The following is a 25,138-nucleotide window of genomic DNA, read 5'->3' on the forward strand; positions in this document are numbered from 1 at the left end:
ACTAGCCACTTTGCACAAGCCTAACTTGTACACACACGTGCGCGTGTGCGCGCGCGCGCGCGCACACACACACACACACACACACACACACACACCCCCCCATTAGGCCTGTGCAAAGCATCCAGTATTCACTTCAGATTCGGCCAAGTCAGGGGACAGTGATTCGACTCGGTGATTTGAATCACTGTCCTGAATTCAGCCGAATAAGTGGAACACAATGCTTTAAACATTTTAATGACTGTTTAGCAATTTAGAAACCTACCAGTCTCAATCATTATAATAAAATAGATTCTAAATTCCTGTATGTTTTGGCATTTGATTTTGTGGGTTTTTTTTATCAGGGAAAATCAGAGCTCCCTCTGCCCACTCTGCTCAGCAGGACACGGGTCCAGCTGCAGCTGTGCTACCTGCTGCTTTATGGAGTTGAACAGCCCTTTTATACCAGTTCTCTGTCCCTGTCCATGTTGTTGGCCCTCACTACCAAGCCACAGCCCCTGGCCCTGCCACTGCCCCTCACTCCTAACCTGCATCACCCTGCCCTCTTCAGCCCTGTCAGTGCCCCTCTTGGAGGTCATGCTCATTTCTTCACCCACTCCAGCCCTACCTATGCTGAGAATGGAAGAAAATTTGGCAGAAGCCATGCCTTAGCAAGGGCAGGGTCTGCGTCGCCTGGCCACCTTGAAGGAGTGCATGGGCAACAGCGTTATTCATCACTGCCTTCCCACCCACCACTCACAAATACAAATGGTGCTTTACTTTGAGCTTGGCATGCCCCAAACTGAGCTCAGCGCACAGCCAGAAGAGACATCACATTAATTGGAACTGGCTCACCCAGCATCTGTATAGATCAGATGCTCCAGTGGGGTTTTTCTGGTGCTTTTATCTAACATTTGATTGAATCAGCTATTAGATAAAAGTGCCAAAAAGCCCTGCTGAAGTGCCTGATCTATACTGATGCTGTGGAGCTGGGTCTAACGAATGAGCTGCTTCTTCCTGTAAAGCACCCTTTTTTTCCACATCTATGAGTAGTGCAATCAAAAAATCAATAAATAAATAGTAAGGAAAGGGGGAAGGGTAGTACAAATCAGGCTGGCAAGATGGGAGAGCCTGGTGGAGGAATTAGGGAGAGAATTTGCTGGGTGCACATGTGTGCATGGGGCCAGGGGTCAGCCTGCCAAAGCTGAGCCCAAGTCCCTGGACTGCGGGCAGAGGGATCAAGCACAGTATCTTGGAAGAGGAAGGCTTGTCACTCTCCCACCTGCTGCAGAGCTAGAAAGAACCCATGAACCCTTCCATGCCCACATCTGGCAAGTCACAGCCCTGTGTCCCACTCAGGTGCTGTTGCCCCATGTCCCCCTTCCTCCATACCTGCCTGCCACTGGCTCGCTGTGATAACCCGCTGGCAAGCACAGGAAGAGTTAGAGGGCACCAAAGCAGCAGATGGGTGGCATGGCACAGGGTGGCTCAATTCATAGCCCCCAGCTACAAGGAGGGAAAGCTCTATGCGTGCTATCTTTCTCCTGCTCCAGTCACATGTGCCCTCTACCTCCAGTCTTCCTCCTCCTGCTCCCTCCAGCCCCAGGAAGCTCCCTGCAGGCTGCAATGTTCCATTTCCACAGCAAATGGAAAACCTGGATCCCTGTTTATGACATATAAGTGACATCCTGAAACACAATGAGAACGCTCTAAGGTAGAGTTTTTGTGTTTCATGCATACTGTATTTTATGGTGTACAAGCGGAGTTTTGAAGCCCAATTTTTAGCTTTTAAAATTCAACCTCAACTTATACACCATATCATTGTCCCCTGTGAGCAGCACCAGGCTTGGCACTTGGCTGGTGCAGCCCAGGTAGCACCACTGACAGGGGCAGGGGGTGTGCCAGCCAAGCACAGAGCTCGGTACTGCTTGCAGGCGACAGGGATGGGGACTGGGCCAGGCTCAGTAATCAGCTGGCACGGCCCTATCCCCTGCAAGTAGTGCTACATGGGCTTTGCCAGCCAAGTGCCAAACCTGGGGATGGGGCCATGCCAGCCAAGGTCTGAGCCTGGCCCTGTCTGCTGCGAGTTGCACCAGCCTCAGTGCTTGACTGGCGCAGCCCAGGCAGTGCCACTTGCAAGGAATGGGGCCATACCAGCAGAGCGCTGAGCCTGGCCCTGTCTACTGCTGATCCTGGCCAAGCCAGCTAAGCACCAAGCCTGACCTTGCTCTCAGGGAATGGGGCCAAGCTTGGCACTATGCTAGCATGGCCCAGGCAACACCACTTGCAGGGAATGGTGTTGTGACAGCCAGGCGCTGAGTCTGACCCTGTCCCCAATCTCTGCAAGCAGTGCTGGGCTCAGTACTCAACTGGTGCACCCCCATCCCTTGCAAGTGGTGTTGTCGGGGCTGCACCTGCTGAGCACCAAGCCTGGCCCTGTCTACTGTGAGGGGCACTGCCAAGCACCGAGCCCATCCCCATCCCCTGTGAGCAGCGCTGGGCTCAGCACTTGGCTGACATGGCCCAGTCAGTGTTTGCTCACAGGGGATGGGGCCATGCCAACTGAGCTACAAGCCTGGCCCTGTCTGCTGCGAAGCACTGAGCCCAGCTGTGCCCAGAATAAATGGGGACTTTTTACCATCTTGTAGCATCTACACTTTTCCCAGAGCCTGACAAAGGGACTTTGATCCCAAAAGCTTGAAGAAAAGGACAGTTTTCTTACCATTATCCAGTTGGTCTAATAAAAGGTATCATTTTGGAGCCAAGAGTTGTATTTTTTTATATGTCTTTTTGTCTCAGACCAACACAGCTACCAAGTACATCTCTGTAAATAACTATTTTTTATCCACTAAGATGAAGTTCAAAGTGACACATTGAAAGCAAGGTCAAATGATATTTTAACTTAAATGACTAGAAGTAACACGGCCTCCATGTATGGATGTAAAATCCTCTTTCTTTCATCTGACAATTCTTGTTCAGTAATTTTGAAATTCTAAAATAGACAGTCTATATCTGTTTTGCGTATTTGCATCAAAATGTAAAGTAACTGGTATCTTCTGGATATTGCAGATTCCTTGTAGCCTGGAGTACTGGGATGATCTCCAGAAATCATTTGTTGCATTCCGAGAATTCAGTCTATCAGAAAGCAAAGTTTGTGAACTACAGCTGCCTAGTATCAACCTTGTGAATGATCAGAAAGAGCTTGTAGCTTCAGACCTTTGGAGGATTATCCTGAACAGCAGCCAGAACACAGCTGATGACCAAAGGTAATTTTTTTAAATAAAAAAAACCTAAGCCTGGTCTTTGGGCAGACCTCGTTCAAGTGACTCAGGAACCTGGATATTTTTCCATATGTACTAGGAGTAATAGCTCATAACTGAGCTTCACCTTGTGATTAAGACTCTGACAGATCCTTAGGGTGGGAGTCAAAAGAGCTGCTTTGCAGATTCATCAGAGGCTGCCAACAAAGCAATCTTTAACACAAGGATTAGTAAGAGAGGCAGCCAGGCTGTGGCCCAACACTACCTACCTGCACCAGGTAGCTCAGCTGGGTAGCCAAGAAGGAGGGGAGGATGTGCCACTATCTATTGTGTAGTAGCAGACATTATTTTCCCATGCATTGCATAGCTACTGTCTAGGTTCTCCACTTTTGTAATAACCTCACTGCAAGCTAGTGCCTGAAAGGCACAATTAAGTTGTATGTGCATGCTTAAATAATTACATTAATCATATTCATACTATTTCATGATGATCAGTACATAGTATTCACAGTACTTGCAATGCAAACATCATTAGGGTTTTCAAATTATATGAAATTATTAAAGTTTTCATTGAGTTCATTGTAAACAGCTTTGTGAGTAGTTAACCCTGCAAAAAAACACAAAAACCATGAGCTTATGAATAACAGGCAGTGAGAAGAAACTGTTAGAGGGGTTTTTAATTCATCTGAAATTCACAAGCAAATGTTGCAGAATAGTGCCAGATTCCTTCATGCTGTTATCAATAGTTGCATCACATGGATCAGGAGACTACCTATTTTATCCAAGCACGTTTGCTAGTTGTTATTGCTCTATGTCTATGCATCTGTGTGTAGTCATGTGCTGTGTAATCCTGTGCATGTGTGTGTGCAAGAATTCAGGAGGAGTCAGGAAATAAGAAGATGGATAACAAAATCAATAAAAAAAATTAAACATCTGGTTTCCATTAATAGTATCAGGTTAGAAATGATTTCTTGATGTTAATTGTGAAGGAATGCATTTTCATCATTGAGAAGTTAAGTGTTTTAGACAAGGTTAATTCCTCTGAATGTGGAACCTTCGCAAAATTACCTTAGTGGTCAGCTTAGCACCATAGAAATGTGAACTCTGTGGGAATTAGAAATGAAGCTAGTGAAATTCAGTAGATTTTTTTTCATCAAAGCATTTGACATTGCAGTCATAGCTATTGTTTTCTACTCAGATGGGATTTATCATTGTACCTGATATTTCACACAGGGAGTTCTAGTAGAAAGGTTTGTAAGCAACAGCGATTAGAAGTGACGGTAGAGTTTAAATGAAGTACAAATAACTTTAAAACTAAAAGACTAAGTCAGTTTAAAATGGAGGACTGTGATTAGCATCAGAACCATATTTTGTATCATAATGTAAATTAATATACGTAAAATATATTATACCATAGGTTTTTAATTTGGGACTTGGAACACCCAATAGAAGGTCTCAAATAGTCCCAATGTGGAATGATGAACACTTCCCTTTCTTTTATAGCTACCTTTGGATAGCAAACCAACAACTTTAATGCTGTAACATAGGGTCACAGTATGACAGGGGTTGAGAGCCACTGTATTAAATAAACAGACCTGTAGAAAACTTAAGTGATATGGTGAAATGAAACTTCATTTACCAGCCACTTTCCATAAATTTATGTGCATACAATAAATAAAATTAGCCTCCTTATGGAATAGCACAATAACTTCAAATTTAACGCAAGGTCCTGTCACACTAGGAGAACTAGATTCAGTAGCCGTGCTTAAGACTCTATAAAAGACTGTGTAAATGAAACCAGTTTAGATTCCCAAGCTTTAGCTGAGGCAATATGGAGAAAAAGTGTGATACAAAATGAATAACTGGAATAGAGGATGTCTTCTGATACAGCCTTTTACTGTACCAGGGAGAGCAAGGCACACTGCCCACACTCCATGCACATAGTCTCCAAAAATGGGACAAAGCAAGCTTATTGGGGTGCACTACATATCACCCTGCAGTAGTTACATCCATTTTTAGAGGTAGTGCACATGGTATACCTGTTTACAACATTCTCTTAGAGCGGGGTGGGCAAAATGCGACCTGCGGGTCAGATGCAGCTCACCAGGCCATTCTATCCAGCCTGTGGGGCCACTAAAAAATTTAGACAATTAATATTTATCTGCCCCTGGCTGCCTATCATGCGGCTCTCAATGGCTTGCCAAAACTCAGTAAGCGGCCCTCCGCCCAAAATAATTGCCTACCCCTGTCTTAGAGCTACATTTAGACTAAATAATATTTGAAAGTGCTAAAGCAGCCTTCTCTACTAAACATCAGAACTGATGGGGGCAAAAACTGAGAGGACGTATTCCTGCATGTCTGTTTATTCTAGTCTAATCTGTATGATCAAAAAGGAAATAGGAAAAAGAAAATAAATACCAAAAATTACATTTGTGTGACTATAATTGCTTAGTATTTACATGGCCATTATATAGGATGTGAGGAATTTGTGTTTTATTTTTATAAAGGGCCTATATGACTCAGTTCACCCACTCTGCATTGTAACGTACGAATAGAGTTACCTCAGTGATACAGCAATGAAATTAACTTTAAAAGTTGTCAGCTGAGAGAGAAAAAACTTATGAAAACAAAGAACTAAGATGTCAGGAAGGTAATAAGGAAAAGAGATCGAATCCTGGATGCTTAGGGTCAGACAGGTTGATACTGGATGTGTATAAACCTTGCTCTTTATGCTAACCTAGGAACCCTAAACACCATTTTCCCACCATTTTCTGGCTGAGTGATAAAAGCAGTCTTGTTTTGAAAAGACTCTTAGATTGCTGCAGTCATCCACTCCAAAGAGCCAAAAACCTACACAAGATCAAAGTCTTTTGGACTTGAGGAAAGAAACTCAGGGAGGAAAGAGTGGTGCTGAAGCCTAGGTCCAGATTTGGAGCAGTGGGGCCACAAGTCTCCCCCTTAGAAAGTAGAGACCTAGAGCTGAGCAAAAAAGCGATAGAGCCATAGTGGCTGGTGGCAAGACTGGGATACTGCCTACAGTAGAATTATTTTGCAAAAAGTGACCATTTAGTCTGAGGAAACACCAAGGGGAAATTGATCTATGTGTTTTTTAGGAAAAGGAGGCAAAGATGGACAAGGAAAACGGCTTAATATCAATTCCCTAAGAGACCAATTATAAGCCTATGCTGGGGTGGGGGACTAAACTTTTAAAAGACAAATGATCGCCCCTTAAGTATGATTAAGTCAAGAGGCAGGGTCCTGACCTACATACGGTTGCTGGTGAGCAGTTAAGTTTGCTGGTATTAGTCAGGGAAGAAGGAGTTCTAGATAACGCAGAAGTTCCAGGAAAGGCCAAGGAGCACCACTGCAGAGTCCTGTGCAGCAAGAGCAGTAGAAGACAGTGGTCCAGAGACCAGCTCAAAAAATAGATGCCAGCCATTGCTGCTAAAAGCACAAAGAATTCAAGTGAAAGAACATAAGCTGGAGCTGCCTGATGAGGGCAAAAGAGTGCATTAGCTGGAAATCAAGAACCTGTGGAGCAAGAAGCCCTAAAGATCAGTAAGCAAGGAGAGTCGCACAATATGTGGACCATAAATGGGGAGGTTAATTAGTAGAAGAGGATATTGATGCCCTAGCTCACCTTATAACTTTTGAGAGAGCTTGTGATCTCAATCAGGCCCTTCCACTGATTCATTCCCTTAACAGGCCTGAAGCTATAGAGGCATATAATGGAATGGATGAAACTGATTTAAGGAATGATAGACAATTAAGAAAAACATTACTGCCTTAGTAACATTTGAACTGACATCCAAAGTTTACAGGAAAAAGCCTCGGAGCATGCAAAAGAATTGGGGGGTTGTGTACATGAAGGTTGCAAAGGAGGGCAGATATATAGAAGGCAATCCCCTGAGTGTTTTTTATGTCCTAGTAGATTTAGAATACTTTCATGAGGTGTGCACTTAAAATATGGATAGAAGACTAGAAACCTAAGAATTTACATTGGACACCTTATCGGGGTAGATGAATTTAGAGGGATCAGCTCAGTTCTGAGGAGAAAAGTAACTGACTAAAGTCAGGGCAAAATAGTCAAGTAGAGAGGTAGGATTATGGAAAACCTAAACTAGAAATTATATTTAACTCAGGATCCCAGAGACCAAATAAATGTACTGTCTGCAAATATAAGTGGGCAGCTGCCTGATACTTAGTTCCCTGGGTGTTTGTTCAGGGGCTGTAAATGGTTACTTTTCCTTCATACAGATATTAATTTCTACAAGAATTACTTTTGTCTGGTAGAAAAATAGCTCAGGAGCTGGACATATGTTTCTCCATCCCCGTGGCTAGAGAGCTGCACAAGTAAGCTCTCAAATCAGGGGGCGCTAGAAGACTATTCCCTGAAACAGCTTCATCCTTAGGAGAGCCCATTAATTGACAACCTGCTTTCTCCTCTGCCTGGGAAGGGGATAGATTGTCAAGTGGCCATTGACAGTGGCAGCTGCAATAGAAAGCCAGGAAGGTCCCTGCCCTGGGAGAATGCCCCCCCTTCCCTTCCCCACATCCTGCCAGTTAACTGATTGGCAGGAGGGGGACATTTTCCTGGCTGCTGCTTCCTTCACGTCTCAATCTATGGGACAGGTGGAGCAGCTGTTTCTGAACACCTTCTCAAGACCGGAGTGACCCGTCTTAGAAAGACAGGGAGCTTTTCCCCAGGAGGAGCCTGGCCCCAGGCAGAGTTAAGATGAGGGAAACTGTATAAACTTTCAGTCTCCCAAGGGAAACTCTCCCAGAAGTGATTTAACTCTGTTTTTTACCAGGTTATTTTTCTTCTGAAGTGGCCATTTTTGCACCTGGAGAACAAGCCCGAACATCTATACAGTTTTGATTTCTACTGTGAGAATGGTGATTCTCCAGGTAGAAAATGAAGATCTCTGCCTGGTCTTAGTGGAAAACCAAATGGAGGGAATAAATAGTTGATGAAGTGCTTGATGTGAAAAGTATAACAGATGCCAGAAGGAAGGGGGCCTTTCAGATAACTAAGCTAGGAGACACAACATGCACTCTGCTGAGCTCAGCCTTCAAGCCCATTAAATAGGTCAAAACAGATGTGGAGAGGAAAGAAAAAGGCTTGCCACTAGAGATGATGCAGTTGGAAGGTAGGTCTAGGGATTGTGGGATATGAGTGGTAAGTAACTCTGACTGCCTTGATGTAGTTGATCTGAATAAGTTTGTACCTTATGAGTACTTGCCCTGGAGGAGGATGTTTGGATCCAAGGTCTGTAACAAAGATGTACTTGATAAATACCCTAAGGAAGGCACAGAAAGCTTAAGGTGTATAATCAGTAAGAGGGATGGAGATGGTGATGGGAAATGATTTGGCACATAGGTCCTTACCTGGAGTCAAAGAGTACCCCCTTCCTCCTAGTCCTGATGCAGGGTAATAGTCCAACAAGCATGAGCCTAGCAAAATACTGCCTCTGGCTTCCCTCAGATGCTATCCAGAAGTGGGGAAACTGAGACATAGTGGAGACATATTGCAACTCCAATTTCATATTGTTCAGATGACGAACAATATCTGTCTCTGGCAGAATTTTCAACAGGACTTCAGGCTATTCTCTTTTTAGGAAAATTGAGCTCTGTAGCCAGCTCAACACTGCAAACCCACTTAAGATCAGCTACAGAGATATATACACATGAGAGACAGGAGCCCTTTATAGTGGGATCCTTAGAGAATTGAACCTAGGGGATCAGAAGGCAGATGGTTGTTCTCCAGAGATACCACATGAACCTGTTGTGCCCGGTACACAATGTCTCTTTCTCAAAACCTAACAGGATCTGATGCATGAAGCAATGATTATTTCTGAATTGTGATTGCTTGGAGATTTTGAAGCAGTTCACAAGTATTGAAAAAATTGCAGCTCTCACCAGAAATAGGAACCCTTTCAGAAGGTGACTGCAGATATTATGGAACTGCAGATATTGTGAAACTCATTAGGAAGGAGGGAGAAGAAATAAGTTGGTAACAGTAGGCATTGCTGAACCTGTGGTTCTGTCTTTCATTAAATCCCAGAGAAGAATATATTGCTACCAGCACAGACATACATGCAAGCTTTGTTTTTTCCACTCTGATCTAATGATCTTCTGAATGTTAAATGATGGAGGCAGAGATGGAACCAGGCAGCTTGGGACCTGGGCAGCAGCAACTCCTGGGTGCCAGGGTTGGCAATGCACCTAGCCAACAGCAGCTGTTATTTGTATGTCCCCACTCCCCAAAATCGTCACCCACAGCTGCTGCCCTGATCGCCCTGCCTTGGGCACGCTACTGACTACTGGAGTGATGAAAGAGGCCTTGTTTTGGAAAAGGCTGTTCTATCACTGCTAATATCCACTGGCTGCACAGTTCCCAAAGCACTAAAAATATCTGATACATGTTCAAGTTTTTTTGGGTTTAGTGAAAAATCCAAGATGAGATACAGTAGTGGAGAAATCCAGGGCCCAGGTCTGGAGCAAAGGGCTCTAGGCAGAGGGGGTTTTATTTGCAAAAAAAAGAGGGGAAAATTGGCTACTCTGCCTGGGTGAAGGTTCTAAGCTACCTTGCTTTGTGGATCTATGACAACTTGACATTTTTAAAGTCCTGGGGAAATATATGATTGATTAGTTAATTTTTAAAATTCCTATTAATGTTCAAGCATAAATAATAGAAGGCCTTAAGCAGTCCTTAATCTGATTGGAGTTTATTTCCTTTGTTTGATCTTATATTATGGGTCAGACCCCCACATTGCTGCCATGTGCAGACAGCTGGTGCTCAGTAACAATACCTTTTTTTAAGCTCAGCAGGTTTTTGTTGTAACCTCTCTGATATGCTAATAACTAGTACTTGATGGCTAGTCCCTTGTGTTTTAAGAACTTTATTACTGATTCCTAACATCAATAATAAAATATGAAACTTATATGGCTCATATTACTTGGTGACAGGAGAACTCCAGAGTTAATGGAAAGGTATAGATTCAGCTGACATACCAAGTAGTACATGATGGGCTGCAGTGATGTTGGTCATGATGAACTGTAGTGATAGCCCAAGGTATTATTGTCCAATATGCATGCGAGTCACAAGCTTGATTAAAGTGATTCAAAATACAGGAAATGGGGCAAGCTAGCCTAGCATATGAATAATACTCATTGAACTTGTAAGGTCCTTTGGTGTTTAGGTATGGTCTAGAGTCCTGAATGAAATGATTTTTGTGGCCCATAAAGTCTTCAGTTAAAAAAGGCTCACCAGAAATCATACAGTCTGGTGTGGCATTATGGACAGTGGTACCTTAGAGGCAGCCCCAAAATAAGAGGGATCAGAAGCGGAATTATTTTACCCTTCATATGGCATATGCAGAAAAGTTTAATGATCATTTCTTCAAAGTAACATTCTGAAATGAAGCAAAGAAAAGAAGCCTGAGGGTAGAAGCTCCATCAATTTCTAATCATTCCAGTCATGTTTTTGTTTCTAATGTAGTTGCACAGATTTTATGCTCTAAATAATAAGTACTTCTGTAACTATTAATATAGTATATTTATATTCACAGAACATCAAAAATGCCTTGGCAGAAACATCTTCAAATCTAAAATACCATAAAGAAATACAAGCATATTTTAATAATGCTTAAATGTTTACTTTTTAAGCGTTCTTGTGGAAAATTATGATCATGTTTCTAGCTAAAGGTTTTGGTTTTCATTCAGAGTAGTTAGATTCAGTGGATTTTGATCTGTAATGACCCAGGTTAAAACCTTTAATAATCCTGGACTAGTATGACCCAGTATTTAGAGTCATAATTTAAATGAGTTAAGGGGTCTTTTCCTTTTCTGAGTGGATATTTTCTCATGTCATGGTTTGTCACAACCTTTTTGCTTTAAAGAATTACACTGTTGAAACAGTAGGAATAATACAGGTCATTCCATTTTGCCATGTATTTAGCCAGAGCAGCTCTGAATTTGTATGATATGAAATTATCATATCTGAATATATTGTAACAGCATATTTTTTAAATGATCAACTTTCAGAATTCTGGCAGTCTTGGGATTTGGAGAGAAAGGGTGAAAGGTTCATTCAGTAATATCAGAATCAGTTCTCCTTATACTGATATTCTTTCTACTTCCATTCTTCACTTTTTAAAACACCCACTCGGTGCATCATGCCTGCTCCGAGGCATAGGAGTTCACTGTGCCTTTTACCTCAATTAATAATTTGCAGTCACTTTCTGCTATCTTCATATTCCTGGAGCATGTTGGAAAATGTGACCTATGATTTATATTTTTGCAATACCACAATTATTTAATGACCAAATTTTAATGATTTCACAATCAGAGGATTATTTATCTCTTTCCTTATTCTTAATACTTTTACTTTATCTGGACTCCATTGAATAAATTAATGTTTTTGAGTTATCAGATAACTGTTTTATTATCTAATTGTATCTGACATAGTAGAAAATAGCATGAAGGATACAAAGTGCAGGTCTCGAATTCTTATTACATGCAGTTGATTTCTGTGCTTCACACAAGGTACAAGAAAAGTATGGGAGTCTTGAAAGTCAGAGAATTTTGACTTGTTTGGCTTAACAAGTTTGCTACACAGGTATGATTATTTTTTTATAAATATATTAGTGGGGTAAAGATTAGGGAGAGAAAAGAGCTTTTTAGGCTAAAAATCAAGAGTGTCATAAAAATCAAATAAATAGGTTATGAACAAATTTAGATTGGAAAATATTTTTAAAAATTTAACCATTAGAAGAGTGAATTTTTGGAATGGTCTTGCAAGCAAAGTATTGGATTAATGAGCCTGAATTGTGTTAGAATCAACCTGACAAGTTTATGGAAGGGAAAATTTGATAGAATAAAGTTTTCTTTAATCAGTAATTAAGTATTTGCAATCTCCATTTTGGGGTGTAGAGGTAATTTTCTTACAGTGTAGTAGGTCTCTGGTAATCTGATATTTCAGGGCTTTTGCTGATCTCCTGCAGAAAGAATTGTTTTCCTCTTATGAATGCCATGGTATGGAGTAGTGGAAGGGAGAAGGGGAAACAACAAGGCATTGGACATTGACCACTACCCACAGCTAAGACTTAAGGATTTTCAGTTGGGGTGTTCATGATGCTCTTTATGGTACTTGTAAAACTCAGAGATTCTTGCCTAAATGGAGTTGCTCTTTCATTCAGAGTCATGCTAAATCCTCAAATTTGGGGTTAGGAAGTCATTTTCCCCATATTCAGATTGACAAGGATTGTCTTCCTCTGTGGCATGGGGCATTGCCCTCTCCTTAAGATTAGCTGAGCCTATATTAAACGATTACAGTACTTTTCTGGTACATTGTCACTAACCTTGTTTCCTGTGCTTTTATCTGTGGCTGAGTGTTGCTGATATTTCTAGTTTTGTGCCTTGTACTTATGGGTGAAGTTTAGAATTGGTAACTTTTAGGAATCTTTAGTTAAATGCTTTTCTAAGAAGGCAGACTTCTAGATTGAATGGCATACAGTCCCTTTGAATTCTGTTCGTAAAGGGTATGTGCAGACGTTACACTTAGATATGCTTTGAAGGAGTATTCAGGTATAAGCTAGAAAGAGTGATCCAAATTGGCCATATTCAATAACTGAAAAAACTCTTAAGCACCTAGATTCATTAGGTGCCTCCATTTTGATCTGAAAAGAACCTGAGCACAGCAGCCTGAAGCTAGGGGCCTGTTCAGAAGCAATCCAGACCTGTCTTTCTCACCTATCCTCTCTTGCTCTGCCCAATTCCGTAGGTGAGGTCAATGTACACTTAATGTCTCTTGCATGCTGGGAACAAAACACTTTTAGGGTTACGTGTGCCAGGGGCCAAGGTAGTACGATATTGCAGTATCCCCATCATCACAGCCTGCAAAGACTGATTTTTCTTTAATGGTGGTTGCTTCATTGTTGTTTTATACAACAGTGGGAACAGTGATCCTGAACATGACTTCTCGAAAAGAGTTTAATGGATCTTCCTACTCATAGTATTATGCACAATATCTAAATCAACCCCTGGGCACCTAAACAGGCTTCAAGGAGTATTCAAGCATAAGCTAGAAAGAGTGATCCAAATTGGCCATATTCAATAATTAAAAAGCTCTTAAGCAACTAGATTCATTAGATGCCTCCATTTTGACCTGAAAAGAACCTGAGCACAGCAGCCTGAAGCTAGACCTGTCTTTCTCACCTATCCTCTCTTGCTCTACCCAATTCCTTAGGTGAGGTCAATGTACACTTAATGACTCTTGCATTCTGGGAACATGCATGCAGCTCAATACAAAATACAGCTGTATCCCTTACCCCTTTTCTGTTGAAGCAGGACACTAGGTAGCCAAGAGTACAACGTTCATGGAGATAGATGAATAACTTGCACTAAGGACATGACTCTGTGGCCAAAGGTTTATACTACCCACCTGAGAAGACAAAGTCCCAGGTTTTTGGCCCCTATTGCCACTGTTAGTACATAGTGACATTATTGCACTACTTAGTCCCCTGGGACACATTACACATAAGACATGATTAACTATTATTCTTTAACCATAAACTATTGCATATTAAATATATAAAAAGCCCTGGAAGCCACCAAGAGTCACTGTGACAATGAGACCCAGTAAAGAGGGCACATCCCTGGTCATGGGTGACTGGTGCCCCCTGAGTCTGGGGGGGCACCTGCAGAAGCTGGCAGCTGTGGTGGGAACGGAGCTGGGGAGCACCCGCAGGTGCCAGTGGCAGCGGCAGGGACAGAGCTAGCAAGCACCCACGGACACGCTGGCGGTGACAGGGATGGAGCTGGCGAGCACCCACAGATGCCGTCAGCAGTGGGGATAGCCCTGTCAGGGGGTCACGTGTCCCACTCCCCTACCAGTTGCCTATGTCCCTGGGAACGAGGAGTCCCAGGTTCTTGTTTATGCTGCCAAGACTGCACGTGCATTTTACATTAGCCATAGGTCAAAATAATCCTGGTAGCAGGGGCCAGAACCCAAGAGAGTGCTATATCCATGAGGCTAGAGACTCACTTACTCCCTCTTGCTTGGTTACCATTTTACCATTTGAATGCCTGCCTATCTAACCAGAGTGTTAGGACACTCTCCTCGGAAGTGGGTGATGTAGTTTTGAATTCCCTTAGAGTGCACCTAGAACCCACATCCCTGACTTCTTGGGCAAGTGCTCTTCCCACTAATTATTGGGCCAAAGGTGGGTGCTGGCATCCTGCCATTGTTGTTTAAGAGTGAACTCCATGCTGCTGGAAGTAAAGGTATCTTGGTTCACATAGTTGTCTCCTCTCTGAGCAGTCTGCAGCCTGACAGAATGGAAGCAGCTTCTTGGCAGCCCTGAGCCTGATATCTAAGCTTAGTGGAGGAGTTCAGACACAGCCTTGAACCTGGCATTTCCTATTGGCTAGCTGTTAGTGCCTCCTTGCTCAATGACTTAGGGTGGAAACAGACATCACATTTATGCTGCTGTAAAAATTTGTATCACATCACAAAGTGAAAGCAAATAGATGCCCTTGCCTTCTGTCATGCCACAAATGCTCAAATGTGTGGCTGAACCAAAGGTAGTAATAGACTGGGCCACTTTATTGTGGCCCACAGCTTTTTGTTTAAGGTGAGAAAGCATGGGCACCTGAGGCAGGGGCTCTGCAGGCTCTGGGCCTGGTCTAGCATGCCGCAAGAATTCTCAGGCAGGATTAGACCCCTCAAGCCTGCCTCTTACCCAGGTGTGTCCCTCCAGAGGGTTCCCAGGCACTGCAAACAGTCATTTTGTGCTCATCCTGCTGTACAGAAAAAAACTCACTCTTCTGCTCTAGCGTACTACTGTATTTACCCAAATCCAAGATGCTTCAAATATAAGACAACCCCTCAGTAATTAGATTCTATACACGGAAATTATAAATGCATTCTAATTAGTAGAAGGTCATTTTAAATTAATTCCCCCCATTCCTGTGGCTGGGAAAGCAGCTGCAGGAGGCCATACCCCCACCCCTTGGCCCTCTGCCCTTGTCCTCTTTGCCGGCCCTCCCTTCCTCCCTCCTTGCCCCTGAGCTGCTCCCCTTGCTGCCTCCCCCCTGCCCTGTGCCCCTATGCCTCTGGGTCAGTCAGCACCAGTTGTGGCCCCAGCTCGGCCTCAGCCCAGTCTTGACAGGGAGAACTGGTGGTAGCCTACTCCAGACCAGTACTCAAATCTAAGACTTGGCATGCTGGGGACAAGCGGGGTCTACAGGCAGTGCAGTCTCCTCTGCGCTCCCCCTGAACCGGGCATGCAGGTCTCCCCTGTTCTCCCACCCCACCCCTAGCCTCCCCCATGCTTACCCTGTGACCCCCCTTCTCCTGCCAAACAACCATCCTGGCTCAGGAGATGCTGAGCCACCACCTGCCCTAGGCCAATACTCAAACATAAGATAAGGCTTTTTTTACCCATGCTGATTAGGGAAACCGTGTCTTGAATTCAAGTAAATACGGGTTTTTTCCCTAGCTTGTAAGAGTGAATTCCATCACTTTGTAAGTTGTGGTGTTGGTTTGAGCAGTTTGTTCTGTTCGTTTGCTGATCTGGTGGTCTTTTTTCATGTTAAAGTGATTCTACATGATTGGAACCTTTAAAAATGTTTTACTCCTGAAATTTTGACTTCCATACTATTACCCCACCTGGTCTATTCTTTGAAGGGCAAGGAGATCAGAGAAAAGTATGGATAAATTACTTAAATTACTTCCCTGGTGTGAAGCTTCCAGCACATGTCCTCCTACATCAAACATGTCATGTTGCCTTGCAATTATTATTATGATCAGGGGTGGCAAACAAAGACCGTAGAACAGTAGGCATCATATAAAATAATAAATAAGAAGGTGAGTTATATGAATTTTGCTCTTTTTTAAATACCCTTGTAATAATAAATGAGGAAAGAAAAACTATGAGTCATTAGTAGGATGGTTTCCTAAAAAGAAAACGGTTTGCTTTCAGAGAAACTTTGAGGCACTCTTTAAAGGCTTCAGACTACATTGCTCTGCTTTTTACCACAATGGATAGTTACTTTGGAGAGAATGCCTCTTGGTGGTTACCAAGAACATAGATAAATGAGTTGGTTTGGTTAGTATAGTAGCAGTAGTAGTAGCACTTAAATTTATATATACAGAGAGGGTCATAAATTAAGAAATATTCAAATTACATCATTTTTAAGGTTCTGAACTTTTTCATTCTTTTCTCTCCCCTTTCTTTTTTTTTATTTTTATGCATCTTTTTAACTAGAACCATATATGCCAAAAGATCACAAGACACCACATTCTTACAATATTGCCAGTTCTTCTGAAATTACAGATCAGCATTTAAACTTTGGGCATTTAACCTGAATGGACTCCTAAGCCTTCACTTCACTTCTCTCTTTTAGTCTACTGTAGTAGTAACTAGCTTTTGCGTAATGCTTTCTACATTTTTATGTTGCATCACTTGACAAAGAAGCATCGGTGTCCCCATTTTACAGAGGTGAAAACTAAGGCATATATTGAAAGTAACAGAGCCAAAAAAAACCCTTGATGTCCTGACTCCATTGCACTAAACCACTTAAAGAGTTATTTATTTCCAAAAATGCCAGTTGGCATGGTAGGAATCAGCTGTACTGCAGACAGTGTTTTTAACGCTGGCAACTGCAATAGTGAATGAGTCTGTGACACTTAACATTTCCTAAATATTAGGGAAAGAAAGCATAGGGAATCCACCGTAAATCAAATAGGAGCTCTTCCTCTCTTCCTTTGCCCTCCCTATGTGTTATATTCTGTCTTGTTCTGTTGCTAATTAACATGTCTTGAGTTAACCTTTATTAAATGTGTGGCACAAGCGTGTTTATCTAACGTGTTCAAGAATCCCAGAATTCATCATGTCCAGAAGTCCATAGTTGGCGTTAAATTCCTTAAGAAAATGTCATGGTAGTTATTTGCTATGAGACGGGATGATATTTAAGCTTGTGTGTGCACACAAATATTTGCATTTAAAGCATAAGCACAGATGCCTGCACCTGAAACCTCTGGGCACACATACGTTCACAGCTTTGCAGATTCATACCTGGAAAGCTTGAAAGTGTGGCTCTATACACAACATATTGGTTACATTTTTGGAATTTACAGTCCAGATTTTGGTCGCAATTTTTATATCTTGATTATTTTCTAAATTCTGACTAACATGAATTATTGAAGGTATAGTTAAAGCTCGAAACAAAACCAGGATTTAACTGTGGACAGAAACTCAGAGCTTTTGGTCTCCAACGAAAGCTAGGATTTTTAACCCCCAAACTGTAAGTACTAAATTGCTAAGAGAATAGGAACAAGTAGTATTAATGATAGACTTGGCTTAAATTAGAAAGTTTATTTATACTTGTATGGTGTCTTAGCAACCTAAATGATCATGATGTGGTGTTAGCTGTTCTCAGGAGAGTGCAAGATAATTCTTGGAAATAATCATGGTGTCAGGAATTGCTGCTAGCAAGAGAAAATCCAATGAGATGGCATTTTAAATGGTACAGTTATTGTGTCATAATAGGTGTCACAGGGCTCTGTGCTGAACTTATAATAGTACAGAGATTTGTCAAAGGCTTTTTTTTAAGTAATGTCTTGAAAATGAAAAAGGACAAAAATGAAGGCAACTCACTTAGTTAACGTGGTACGTAGTTTAACAAGCAGTTAAACATAGCTGTCATATTTTGTTGTTAATTTCTGTAAGCATTATTTGCCTATTTTTGTGATTCATGTTTCAGGGAGTAAAATGAATTTGGTCTATTGTAACATCAAAATTGTTTGACTGAAATCTTGCTGCCCAGTTCTCCTTGAAAAAATATATATACACCAACTTTAAATTAACCATAAATTAAAACAATGATTTTAGCCATGTCAGAAAACTAGAATAGCAAACCGTCAAATTCTGCTATAATGATAAAAAGTAGAAATTACTGAACTAGTACTTTATTATTTATTTCCTACAGCTCAGAAAGTGAATCTGGCTCACAAAGTGCGTGTGATCAGCTTGTAACTCCTACAGCATTAGCAGCCTGTACCCGGGTGGACTCCTGTTTTACTCCTTGGTTTGTGCCTTCACTTAGTGTTTTGATCCAGTTTGCTCATTTGGAACTCCATCTCTGCCATCATCTTGATCAATTGGGCACAGGTAGGTACCTCATTACTCATAATAATAAAATGATATAATTATGATTTACTTGTTTTAATCATATCAGTTTGCCTTTTGTAGTATTAGTTTCCTTGTTCAAACAGCTATCATTCAAATAAACTACTTCTAAGACTGACCAGTGGTAATGATTTCAGTGTCAAATTGATGACTTCTGCTCTGTGGATTGATAGCATGCATACCAAAAGCAGTGTGGCTGGCTGGTCAGCTTCCTTTCTTCACTTGGGAATAAGTAACTGTAGAAGCAGTCCAGATTTCTGAGCGCTGATTAGTGCTAGCAGGTGCCACTTCATTTTCAAACCATCTTACAGCATCAGTTCAACCTTCTAAATTTTCCCCTGTTTACAGGACTGTTGAAATGATAGATTTTTCAACCTCTTGAAAAAGTTATGAGAAATACAGATTTAAATGTTATTCTAATTATGATTACTTTTTGAACTACATATGTTTTTATTCAGTGCTCTCTGTCATTGCATTAATAGCAAATATATTCCAAGAGATCTTTAGATGATTGTCTGATTTCGAATGCCAGGAATGCTTTCCGTGGAAGATGAGCAAATATCTTGGATAACTTTGAGTGGGACAGCTTTCTTCATAAATAGTTCTTTGTTTCTTGCAAACCTTAAAATATACCACTTATCCAATTTTACTGGCATCTTGTAAAATAATTTCAGTGCTTAGAATCTAGTAAATAATTTCTTCTACATCAGCAAGACCTAACCAGGACTTAAGTTTCTAGCAATTGTACTCTGGTTCTGCAGGAGCTGTCAAATTACACAATGCAAAAAGCAAAAATTAAATTAAAATCAAATACAGCTATTTCACTTTTCAACAAGAATTGAATTGATTGATGCTGCTAATGCTGTTATTTTTATTATCACACCTATGGGCCCTAAGTGTTGGGGTTCTCTTGTGCTAGGTACTATCCACACGGAGCAGAAAACTTAATGAATCCATTATGCTTTTGAAAGATAAGAGCTTAATCCTGGAAGGTGCTCAACATTTTTGGCTCCCATTCAGCAAAGTTCTTGAATATATGCTAATTTTAAGCACATGAGTTGTCCTGGAACATAAATAACAACATCTATGGGACTACTCCAGTGCTTAATATTACACAAGTGTTTACGTGCTTTCCTAAATGCAGGCCACGGTGCTCAGCGCTCCACAAGATGGATAGAGGCTTTAGTGCACAACATGAAATCCATTATATGTGTTTCTCAATCTTGTTTCTGGACTTTGTTTTGGTTTAAGTTTCTGAGTGATTACATTATGTTGCTTATGAAAGGGAGGGTAAGTTTGTGGTTTTGAATGCTCTGCTAATCAGAGCAAGGGTAGAATTTTCATTATGAAGCTTTCTAGTCCACAGAACTGCAGTTCAACAAGTACAACATTGTCAGCATTACTGGTATGTGTAAGCTGCCATAAATATGAGTGCATGCACACTTGCACACATACATGCACACAAGGTTATGGAACTGTGGTCCCCACTTCAAATGACTTACAGTATAAGGCCCAATTCTTTATTCTGTCCTATGCAAGAAAGCAGTCTGGCTGACTGTATTCCATGCAGCGCTGGATTTTTATGTACATTTTATCTGCCACGCACAAGTTAAGAGTTATGTTTTTGTTTAATAAATACTGGGTGCATCTACACAAGAGACTATTGTGAAGTGGTTACTGTGCATTTATTTACTACTTGTATAATCAAGTACTAAATAAATGCGCAGTAACCAGAGTTGCTGTGCAGTAGCACCAGTGAATGCCTTTTTAGTGATGCTACCATGCAGTAGCTTAATAATACTGTGCAGTAGCATGTTAGCACTGTTGGTGCTGTAATGTGCTACTGCGCAGTTAGTGTCTCATGTAAATGCATCCATTATGTACTATCACCAATAATTTTAAGTTTCAGGCCTCTTAGTGTCCCATGTATTTTACACATTTTGTTCAAGTATAAAGTTCTTTCCAATGGAAAAAAAACATGGAAAATATATATATTCCTGCAGCTTTCATGTAGTATTGCTATTGGATTATAGTTATATTTGTCCTCTTATTTCACAGCACCACCACGGTTTCTTCAACCATTTATCTCTGATAGAAATGTGCCCGCTGAACTAGAATATATGATCGTTTCCTTCAGAGAACCACATGCTTATCTTCGACAGTGGAGCGATGCATCCGTCTTCCAGGAGATCCAGTTCTCAACTCAGGGTGACTGTAAACTTCTGGAGTGCCGAAACGTAACTCTGCAGAGTGTCGTGAAACCTTTCAAAATCTGGGGGCAGATTGCTGTTTCTAGCAGAACACCAGAAAAATTGCTGGACTGCTTGGTGATGGTGGACCCCATATTCATAAACTTTGGGCAGTATGCAGTTCATTCTCTAAGTACAGCACTTCAAGCGTGGCAGCAGGTAGGCAAATAGAATGGCATGAAAGACATTGCATTTTGGCTGTTCTCATTAATTTAAATCCGAGTGAAAACTAACAATCTGTTAAAAAATAGGCCAAGTTAGCAAAAATTTATTTTATATTATAAGTCCTTTTGATATCGACTATCAACCCAAAGACACTGAAAATTATGAGGACATGTGTTACACTTGGGTAAGTCTAAGCTAACTGTGGGGAATCCATGAAATAAAACAGTGGTATAATTGCAGTCAGAATTTGACTGCAAGGGTATCTTTGAAATAAAATATTTAATAATATAAAAGTCAATGTGTGATACATAAGACCACAGCTTTTTAAGTAGTATAGTGTATTGTTTCCAGCATCTACTACTTTTATCCTTACTGAAATTCAGAACTAGTCTCATGCTGCATTGTGTACATGCAACATGAATGGTCAAGACCAGTCCCAGCACAGAGACTCTAGCTTTTGCAGTAACTTCTCAAAGGTCTGTGATTCCCTTGCACCAATACAGAGCTAAAATCAAATCATTTTCTTTATCTGCCTGAAGACCTATGCGGAGCCTGGGAATTAATTACCTATCATGGCACTACAATAACAAGCCAAGAAAAAAGATGAAACATCTGTTTTATATCAAAAAAAACTTTTTTTTAGGGGCATTCCATGGTTTTCTTGTTGCAAAGGCCATTCGTAAAACAAGAGCTAGTGTGATTTAAATCTTTACAGCTGGCTCAAATATCAATGTGAACAAAAATCTTTGTAGCTCCAATTTCTGTTTTTGTCATATTTTGAACAATGCATTTAATAAAAAACAAACACAGAAAATGTAAGAGAGTTTGATAGCTTGTTTAAACCCAGAATATTTTTGACTTAGAACCATCTAAAGACATGTGTGGCAACTACTGCAAAACGGCCTTTAGAAAGGTCAGTTTCCTCTTAGGATAAAAAAGTCTCTCAGACATAGTTATACATATAAATAAAATATGGTGCATAAATATTTAAATGTTTTAAACCACATCAGAGTGTGAATGACTGACTGACTACACAGTGCCTTGAAGGAATATTCTGAGTTGAAAAAATGGAATTGTATATTTGATTAAGTAGAGCCATATGTCGCGTAGTATATTGCTGACAGGTACATTCTATGAATAGTTGGTTCTGATTTATACATGGATTTGGCAATGTTAACATGAGCCACAGGAGGATATACTTCTGTAATTGTTGCTGTAATTTTCTCGTTTCCTCTCATGTCAAGGGTACTTGCCACCATGTTCTGATGTGGTGGGTATCTAGCCCAGAGTACTCTAGATTAAAAACTTGCACTACTTTGAAATTAGAGGACATTTGACACAGAAGTGGGTTCAGAACTGCTTATTAAATTAATTGTTACCAAGATGTTATGTATGTGGTTTTACCTCCACAAGGGGGAGAAATGAATATCCCAGTGATACATATTGTTTGATGTGTGGTGTTCACATGGAGCACAGTGTAAATGCTGCCAACCAGAAACATGAATTTAATAAGCAGGAAAAGTTATTTGAATTCTCCACATATTTTTTTTCTGGATTAATATCCGAGACAAGTAATTTTGTACTCACTGGGCAGACAGACGAAGCATGAAGCAATTTGGCCTTGCACCTTTAGGTCAAGAGTTCAAGATTAACAGAACCCTCTGTCAGTGTCTGTGTTTGCTAGATATGGATTGACTTCTTTCTAATGATAATGAAAGTTTTTAAAGTAGATTAGGCCTAAAAAACACCAAGCACACAATTTGCTTTTCACGTCTAGGTCACATGCTAAAAACCTGAGAGGATTAGCACTTTTTTTAAACAGTGCCCCTTACTGATGTTGTGCTTCGCTGTGTAATCTTTTTATAACATGAAATGCATGTTTAAATACAAGCAGTAATAATCTAATGCACATCTGAATGCAAAACTAAAAGTAAAAATGGTTTTAATTATCAAATTACTGTATAGGGAAACTTAAGAGGCTATTGTTAAGTGATATCATATAGAGCGTATGGTGAAACAGAGAATGGATATTTTTCCCTGGATTTGAGCATTTAAACCTTTCCAAGTTGTTTCAAAACATCAGCGTTTCGTGAATTCCTTAGACGAAGGGTCAGCAGAGAGAACAGCTCCTCAAATACAAGCACTAAGTGAACACTCTTCGAAAAATGCAAACAGCTCTGTTGTGGTCATTCTGTTTAAATGTTTTCTTAAAGCCCTCAGATTGTATTAAAACTCCCCTTTTAACCATGCAGAAACTAGTACAGCTTTTTTCCTCTCAAGGACCAGGTGGTACTTTGTTACTAGCAGGTTAACCTCTATTAATTAAGAAATGGTCTCAAGCTAAAGGTCTCCAGTGAGGCTGATCACAGCAGTTACCCTATCTCTCTACCACAAGGATTGGAAGGGCTTTGTGTGTAGCTACCATTTAAATTCCCAGATGATAACTTCAGTGCATGTAGTAAGCCTACCCTTAAGCTTCACTGTAACAATGATGAAGATGTGTTGCTGTGTCTTGGAGGAACATTTGGGAAAGGATGTGTGAACTTACTGAAGGTCTTTCCTTCAGACACCCACACAAAGTAATATTTGCAAAATTTTTCTGCAATTGAACAGTGGCTTGCAAAGCACAAAGATAATAGGTGTGACCAGGCCTACACCTCTGATTTGTTTCCAGACCAGGGAATGCTTTGAAATAGCTGTTAGCTGAAAGATCTTCTAGGTAATGAGAATGATCCTCTGGGGCAAGGGAAAGCTTGGAGACCTACGGTACATCATTTTTTTTCCCCTGATACAAAATATTGGAAAGCCTATGAATATGCAGGCTTTCCAGGCCTCCGAGAGGGAAAATAAAGGTCCAGGAATGTTCTAGAAAAGGTGGGAGTTATTCTCCAAAACTGACCTGACTCTATACCAGTCGATATTTTATTGGTTGGTCTGATTTGTTGTCCGATATCACTCATGTCTAGTGTCATACTCTAGCAGGAGTTTCAGGGCTAAATAATTCTATGCTGGTGCAGGAGTTATTGACACTCCAAGGGACTTACATTAGGGAAACACAGTCCAAGACCTATTAAAGGAAAGCACCTTTCATTTACAGCATAGGATATGGAGCAATCCCATCAGTACATGAATAAGTAGACGAATTACTACATTGCCAAGCCAACTTTGGCATACCTACCCCTGCCTGGCATTATTCAGCACTGGTGCCTCTGTAGCCACCTGTAACACTCCCAACATGTGCCGTGGGCTTTGTGCCACTGCAGTTCCCCTTCAGGTACATTTGCCGTTGCTTGGCATCCTGTCCCCCAAGTTATGCAAACAGAGTCCAGTTTAGCACAGCACTTGCAATCCCCGTTGTATCAAATTCCTGAAAAGCACTGCTGTTAGAACCAGTAGATGCTGGTAGCAATTCTAGCATTGAAGACTTGTAACTACTGCCAGCATTTGATATCTAAATGGAGTTCAAGCTATAGGTAATCTTTTTGCACTTTAGAAAATACATGAAGTCACTTTCTGTGGTAATTAAGCTCTATTTTAACACTCCATTAAGAAGACTGTAGTTGAAATGTCTTATGTTGCTGTTGTTTTAGTCCTCTGGTTACATATTTAACCAGAAAAATCTAGTGGATGTTTCCTGAGGGGAAAAAAAGTTTTATAAAATTCCCTAAGGTCTTATCCAGATTTAACTATAACAACATACTGAGTTGGTTGGATTTTAAATCTGCCCTTTAAAGAAGAGCATTTCGTAGAGCTGTAACAAGAAAATATATGTTTGTGGTAGATATATGGATGGGTATGTGGGTATGGCAGCTTGACAATAAGAAGTCATAGATCCACCATTAGAGAATGCCAAAATAAACTGTGCACTCTGAAGTGGCACTGCAAATGTCAGCCTACCCAAATCCGCTACTGAATACAATGTATACAAAGGCTCTGTAGCAAGTTTCACTGCTTCCAAAAAGTGGGACTTTGACTACATTATTGATTAAGCTCTGTTTATTTTCATGAAAAATGTGCGGCATAATTCAGAGAAATTCACGAGAAGCAAAGGGCCAGATATGAAGTGTTAGGTGCCTGGTTACACACCTGATTTGTTCTCAGGGGCTGAATAATTTTGTATACAAATGCACCTAACTAGTAATTTTCATATTCAGTTATATTATTTTAGTCACAGTAGGGACCAAATTCAGCAGCCCTAGTTCCTACTGAATTCCCACTGAAATTCAGTGAAAGCCATGAACCCACATTCAGGAGCGTAATTGGGCATAATTGTGAGTGTAAATTAGGCACATAC

At 40.8% G+C, this 25,138-nt stretch overlaps 1 protein-coding gene across 1 annotated transcript in view; it reads left to right on the forward strand.

The window, feature by feature from the left end:
* Positions 1-25,138, forward strand: part of VPS13B (vacuolar protein sorting 13 homolog B) — an 869,608-nt gene that overhangs the window by 775,826 nt on the left and 68,644 nt on the right. The window contains exons 39-41 of the mRNA XM_019545488.1: positions 3,046-3,242; positions 18,231-18,412; positions 20,489-20,838. Coding sequence (XP_019401033.1) covers positions 3,046-3,242; positions 18,231-18,412; positions 20,489-20,838 — 729 coding nt within the window. The remainder of the gene's footprint in view (positions 1-3,045; positions 3,243-18,230; positions 18,413-20,488; positions 20,839-25,138) is intronic.

This window comes from Crocodylus porosus, unplaced genomic scaffold (genome assembly GCF_001723895.1).
Source record: "Crocodylus porosus isolate Cpor-Errol unplaced genomic scaffold, CroPor_comp1, whole genome shotgun sequence".
NCBI lineage: Eukaryota > Metazoa > Chordata > Crocodylia > Crocodylidae > Crocodylus > Crocodylus porosus.